General features: G+C 49.2%; 1 protein-coding gene across 1 annotated transcript; it reads left to right on the top strand.

The window, feature by feature from the left end:
- The first annotated feature begins 1,605 nt into the window (after positions 1-1,605).
- On the top strand, positions 1,606-2,245 carry TMEM250 (transmembrane protein 250). Its single transcript, XM_060250704.1, has one exon. It carries the CDS (start codon positions 1,801-1,803, stop codon positions 2,218-2,220), a length of 420 nt encoding a protein of 139 aa, XP_060106687.1. The 5' UTR covers positions 1,606-1,800; the 3' UTR covers positions 2,221-2,245.
- Positions 2,246-7,042: the final 4,797 nt, after the last annotated feature.

Below are 7,042 nucleotides of genomic sequence, written 5' to 3'. Positions count from 1 at the left end.
TGCTAGGGCAATTTTGCCAGCAGTGTGTGGTGAGTAATCTATAATTCCTAGGCACCTGCACCCAATGATTAGAAACATCTATGACTTTTCCCAGTCCTGGATATGTCTGTTGCTTTCATTTTCCTGAAAGGGTAAAGCAGAGACTAGGTTTTCCCAACTCCACTCTCCATGGCCACCCACATAGAGCTGCTTGTGGGGAAGAGTCAGAGCTCTGGCAAGAGGCTCCTCATAGCACTGGGACACAGATGGCAAGAGTAGTGAATAGGAATCCCACAAGCATCCATGGCCAGCTATGGGAAGAGGCTGTGGGTGCAGCTGGTCTGACGGGAGGGCAGGGGAGGGAGGGATTGGGTGGAATTGATTTTTAGGGCCATCACCGAACTGGGAAAGCACAGTCATCTTCATGTTCTTAAAATGTGACAGTTGTTCTCCATAGTTTTCTGATTTTCCTCATGTGTAAATCCCACAGCTGATATACTGAATGTTAAACACGAAATTGCATGTAATATGTAATAGGAAAGAACACTACAATAGCTGCCCTGAGAAGTGTTTCCAAACACACATCATCACAGTGAAATAGTTGCAAAGGTTTATGTGCATAACAGTGCATGAGGTTTTTTTTTGGGGGGGGGGGTGCTTTTCCTACATAAATTAAAATGCTTTAAGAAATGATATATATACACCTGCTACTTTTGACCAGTTTCCTCTGATTGCTTTGTTTTTCTCTCTTCCTATTAGTATCATAGATCACTTTCTGGTCCTTGGTACTTCCTGTCTTTCTCTTCTCCAGACATTTGAACTTTGTCAGCAAATCTGCAACATGGAGATGTTTCATTGCTGACATTTTATCTTTCAGCACAGAGTGTTTCTGAATGTACCACAGCATTCCAGGAACGCAGCTGGTGACTGGGGACCCACAGGAGACAACTAGTTTTTTTAAATAGAAGGGACCCTAGGGTCATCTAGTCCAGCCCCCTGCACAATGTAGGAGACTCAGACCTCCTCCCAACAACCTCCTCCCAACACCCTCTGTGACCCCTGCTAAAAGATGGCAAAACACTTCCAGGATCCCTGGCTTGGAGAAATTCCTGACCCAAAGTGGCAATCAGCCTTTCCCTGGGCATGTGAGAAAGGGCCACGAGAACTAAGCACTGGTGCAACTCTTCCTGCCCTCCTTCTCATTCGCCTCAATTCACAGGATCAGCATTGCTGTCAGATGGCCATCTGTCCTGTTTAAAAAACTCCAAGGAAGGAGAGCCCACCACCTCCTGAGGAAGCCTATATACGATACTCAGAATAGGGAGAAGTTATACATTTGCAATTACCACCCTAATATCTAAATCTTTACAGCTTTCTTCCCAATACTTGTGCTTTTATGATAAGCTTGCCGTGGCCAGGAAGATTTTAGGCAGTCAGCTGCAACAATTTGTTCAGTTGCTATCTAGACATATTTGTGGAGTGTTTAACTCGTAAAGCCATTGAGAATTTGATTCAGATTGCTGTCACTACACAACAGGTGGATGTGTTTATTGGTTGTCATCTGGGAAGCAGCCTTGAAGCCAAAGATGCACCTGCCAATCTGGCGTAGAGTTGAGCAAACCAGCTGATTTCCCCATCCTTCAGGGGTGTTTCTCAAACCAGCTCTCCTTCTGTTCCTTCCCACAGGCAACTTCCAGCTTGGCAAGTCAACCCCATGTTTCCATTCCTGAGTCAGTGGTCTTTCCCCCCATCTTCATGGATATTGCCTGGTATGTTCCGTGCAAACCTGGCTCTCCAGAGCTCTAAAAGGTGGGGTGCCTGATGCCTGTAATCCCCATCCCTCGACGCGTCCGCTCTTTCCACGGTCCCCACACAACATGCTTGCATTCGGCCTGTGGGCCAGTAAGGACCACGCATTTGGTGCGCACCAAATACAACAACTTCGACATCTACCTGAAGTCACGTTGGATGTACGGTTTCATTCGTTTCTTGCTGTACTTCAGCTGTAGTCTGTTCACCTCCATCCTGTGGGTGGCGCTGTCTATCTTGTTTTGCCTCCAGTACCTCAGCATCCGGGTCTTTCTGCGTTTCCAGTACAAACTCTCCATTATCCTGCTCTTGCTGGGAAGGAGGCGGGTGGAATTTAGCCTCATGAATGAGCTACTCATTTATGGTATTCATGTCACCATGCTGCTGGTGGGGGGCTTAGGATGGTGTTTCATGGTCTTTGTTGATATGTAAATAAAACTGGTGCGTGCCAGCCAAGGGAGTGTGTTTGACTCTCATCTGTTGGGGGGGAGGGTTACTCCTGCTTTTTCATACAGATTTGTCTCAGTGGTGCAGCAACTTTTGATAAATTTGTGGATATGAAAAAAGCAGTAGACAAGTGCACCTTTCAGACCAACTAAGTTTTATTCAGACTGTAAGCTTTCGTATGCTCTTAAGCAGACTTCATCAGACAAAATGGACATGAAGTTGGTTTTGAAGAGAGTAGTAGTAGATATTAATTCCTGCTTGTCCTTGCTCAGTGTTATTGGTAAAAGAAAACAATAGTCTTCCATATTACCCTCTGATGCATTCGCTGGGCTTGTCCATCATTGCTCCTATGGCGACGTTGGAGGTGTCGCATTGCACTATGAAGGGTTTCAATTCATTGGGGTGACTCAAGACAAGCTCACTCGTGAACAGTCTTTTAAGTTTGGTGAACACCTCCTGGCATCTAGGCGTCCAATTTAGTTTTGCCCCCGGTTTTTTTGGCGTCCGGACCCCTCCCTTTGGTTTTAGTAGTTCAGTAAGGGGTAACAAAGTTTGGGCAAACCCCTGAATAAAATTACGGTAAAAACTGGCAAACCCAAGGAATGATTGGAGCTGTCTACGTGTCCTCGGGGGAGCCCAATCTAATACCGCTTGTACCTTACTCGGGTCCATGGCCAGTCCCTTCCCAGACACCCTAAAACCCAAGTAATCGAGCTCTGTCCGGTGGAACTCGCATTTAGACAATTTGGCATACAGTTTGTGCTTTTGTAACGTGCTGAGGATCTCTCAAACCAGTTTCACATGTGATCTGAGATCCTCCGAATAGATGATAATGTCATCCAGGTACACCACCACCCCCTTATACAAGTGTTCCCTCAGCACTTCGCTTATAAAGTTCATAAAAACTCCTGGAGCCCCCTGGAGGCCAAATGGCATCACCAGATATTCAAATTGACCCGGGGGGGGTATTGAAAGCCATCTTCCATTCATCCCCCTCTTTTATGCGCACTTTGAAGTATGCGACTCTTAGGTCCAATTTGGTAAAAACCTTCCCCTGCGACACCGTACTGAGTAGGTCTTTGATGAGGGGTATCGGGTAGGCAGGCATTGGAGGTTGAAATCCCATTAATTTCCCGAAAGTCAGTATAAAGTCTGAGGGAGCCATCCTTTTTCCGGAAGAGGACGGGGGCTGCTAATTTTTATCCAGAAATTTCCGCAACTCCATCTTTTCAGCCCACCCCATTGAGTACAGCTTTGCTTTTGGCAAGGTCTGTCCTGGAATCAGTTCAATGGCACAGTCCGTTTCTCTAGGTGGGGGGGTTCATCTGCTCACTGAACACCCCCTGTAAGTCCCGGTACACTTTGGGGATGGCTTGGACTTCCTCCACCGTTAGGCAAACCTTTTCATTCCGGGGTGGGGGGTTAGGCCCCCACTCTTTTTCCCACCGATGGGTTCGACTCTTCACATCAGTGAATTCTACGGTCTGGTCCCCCCATCGGATGTTTGGCTCATGCTTTGCTAACCAACCCACCCCTAACACCACGTCATAGGAAGAGGATGGGGCTATCATGAAGATTTCGTGGTCCCAGTGGTTTTCACCGACCCGTCCATCTGTTCAATTTGGATAGGGTGGGGGAGGGAAGCTGTGGGCAGTCCCAAAGCTTCCACCAATTTAGGGGTGATTATGTCTCTCGTACACCCCCAGTCAATCATGGCCTTCACATGAATAAACCTTCTAAGTTTGCAGTTTAGCAAAGTCAGGGGAACAAAAAATAACGATCCGGTTATTCTGAACGGTGCCGGTGATTCTGTGACCTGCTGGCTGGCACCATTTAGAGCAGGTCGGTCTCATTTTCCGTAGGCTCGTCCTCCCAGGACATCTCACTCAGCTTGTCGATGATTATGGTCTCCCCCCCCCCCCCCCCAGGATCGAACTCGCCGCCACGCTGCTCTTCACTGCATCCTTAGGGCGGCTGGTCGTCTTCGGCGTCAAGGTGCTTGTCTTTGTAACGGCCAACGTCGGTCACGGTGGGTTGGGGCAATTTATGGCCAAGTGGTTCAGGTCCCCGCAGCGAAAGCATTTGCGGCCGGGTGGGAGTTTCCCCGCTCCCCCCCACCACCTGGGTCTTCTCTTCACCTCCGTTTTTACCCCAGCTTTTGGGTCACGGGCTCCCTTACCGCTTTGTTGCTGGCGCTGCAAGGCCACTCTCTTCATGTTGGTCTCTACTTCGCCAACTAGTTGCACCCACCCTATCAGGGTGGTCGGCCCTGCTTGCTGCAGGGCCCGATCCAGTACACTCGCATTCAGCCCTCTGGTGAAATGCTTGATCTTCATCAGTTCGTTCCATCCCTTCACCTTAGCTGCGTTAGAGTGGAATTCGGCCACATACTCGCGGATCAATCTGGACCCTTGTTGGATGTCCCTCAGGGCGGCCAGTGCACGGGTTTCCTGCAGGGGATCCTCATACTGGGTCAGTAGCGCCTGGAGAAAGATAGCGACGTCATCTACCTCCAGGCTCATCAACTCGTACAAGCTCACGTACCAGTGTTTAGCGGACCCTTTCAGTTTTGACCCAAGGTAGTCAACCCTACTAAACTCATCCGGGAAGGTGTTCCCCCAATAGTGCATGTAGCTATTGGCTTGGATGGTGAAGTATTCCACTTCTTCTGGGTCCCCATCAAAGGTGGCATCCAAACTCTCTTCCTCGTCCGCCTTCTCAGGGAAGGGGCACCCTTGCCGGTTGCACCCTGGACGGGATCACTGAGGGTCTAGCCGCAGGCGGTTGCAGGATTCCACTTGGGTCTATCGGTCTCAGGATACGATCGACTTGCTTACTAAATTCTTTGGCCATGAGGGTGGCCGCCGCTTGCATCTCATCCCGCAACCCTTTGGTGACTTCTTCGACCTCCCTCCTCACCATCAGGAGAAACTCTCGGGCCCCTTCATCGTCTTCTTCCCCAGGACCCGATGGCTCTTGGGATCCTTCTCCTTCTGCCTTCAACAGGGGGGCCTCCGCCTCTGCCTGTGCGGTAGCAGCAGTGCTGCACTCCTCCCCAGGCTCGTCTGCCTCATCAGCTCCCATAGTCATTCTCACCCGACGCATGTGTCTGGTCAAAATAGCATCTCTGCGTGCCGGCACCTCATCCATCGTGGTGGTAGACGTGCACGGTTGCCACTGATGAGGGGTGACCGAGAGTTGTTGGATATGGAGGGGTAAGCCTCTCCCCGCGATTCTCTGGGCGTCCAGCACGTGCCACAGTGGTGTTGGTGCTCTCGCCCCTTCTTCAGGTTCTAGAAGTTCACTGCTCTCTGGAATCTTTTCAGCCATCCAGTTACAAAGTTGCCAGGGCCATTAAACTTCTTCTAAGATCACTCTCAAAATGTCAAGCATGCGATTTTCAAAAGAACGAGTCAAGTAGATACAAAACTGCGTTTATTGCTAAATCGAGATGCTCTCTTGGTTCAGGACCTTGAGAGTGATGCTAGAAATACATTGATACAATTCTTTTAAGACATACTTCAAAGGATCCTCAAAAGAGAGGGTAAGGAATGCCAGCCAACACATAAACTATCATAAATGTCTACGTTCCCACAATGTTATTAGTGTCTTGTCCTTGCTTTCCAGATGGCATACATTCCCATGTAGGAATGTATGGGAAGGTGCTCATTCTTCTTCTCCCGCTGCTAGTTTCGTTTCTCACTATTCTACTACACAAAGCAATAAAGCAAGAAGGGGGGGGGGAGAATAACGGAGCCAAACTACACCGACTCTCCATGATGTTTCACAGACCAGCTTTATGGGGGGCCCTAAAACCATAGATTACCATTGAGCTTTTACCATGCTTGACAGGAGTTGTTTGCAGGTTCAGGGGGCCTCCCAATCCACCACAGCTTTTATTTTGGTGGGGTTCATCCCCAGCCTCTCGGCTGAAATTCTGTATCCCAGAAAGTCGAGCTCCGTTCGGTGGAACTTGCACTTCGATAGCTTGGCAAATAGTTTGTGCCCATACAGCGTCTGCAGTACCTGCCACACTAAACTGACATGCGAGGGGCGGTCTTGTGAATAAATTAATACGTCATCCAGGTAACAGACCACTCCCTTGTATAAGAATCGTTGTAACACTTCATTAATTAGGTTCATAATCAAGCCTGGTGCCCCTTTTAGCCTGAAGGGCATCACCAAGTACTCATACTATCCCAAGGGCATGTTAAAAGCCGTTTTCCACTCATCCCCCTCCCTTATCTGGACGCGGAAGTAAGTGTCTCGGAGGTCCAACTTAGTGAAGATCTTCCCCTGGGACACTTCACTTAATAAGTCTCTTATAAGCGGGAGGGGGTAGGCATTACTCATAGATATTGCGCTCAAGCCCTGAAAATCCATGCAGTCTCAGATTGCCGTCTTTTTTCTTTTGGAACAAAATCGGAGCGGCATGGGGAGACTTGGCAGGTCTAATGAACCCCTGCCTCAGGTTCAGCTCTAAAAACTTCTGCAGTTCCTCCCTCTCAGCCATGCTCATTGAGTACAGTTTGGCTTTGGGGAGGGGCTCTCCATCTACTAGTTCAATGGCACAGTCAGTGTCCCAATGCGGGGGCAACTTATCTGCTTCTTGGGCGTCAAAATCTCCGTGTAGGTCCTTATACTTGAGGGGAATGGCGGAAGCCTCCATTGCTGTTAAGCACAGTCTCTCCAGCTGTGGGGGAGGGCTGGGGCCCCAGACCTTGTCCCACCGGTGGTGGTTGCACTCCCTGGCTTGGAAATGGATTGTGCTCCCACTCCACTGCATGAACGGGTCATGATCCACCAG

Source organism: Heteronotia binoei, chromosome 12, assembly GCF_032191835.1.
Source record: "Heteronotia binoei isolate CCM8104 ecotype False Entrance Well chromosome 12, APGP_CSIRO_Hbin_v1, whole genome shotgun sequence".
Lineage (NCBI taxonomy): Eukaryota > Metazoa > Chordata > Lepidosauria > Squamata > Gekkonidae > Heteronotia > Heteronotia binoei.
This window is presented reverse-complemented; position numbering and strand designations above follow the sequence as displayed.

Coding starts and splice junctions, on each gene's coding strand:
- TMEM250 (XM_060250704.1), top strand. CDS start 1,801: ATGCCTGTAATCCCCATCCCTCGACGCGTCCGCTCTTTCCACGGTCCC.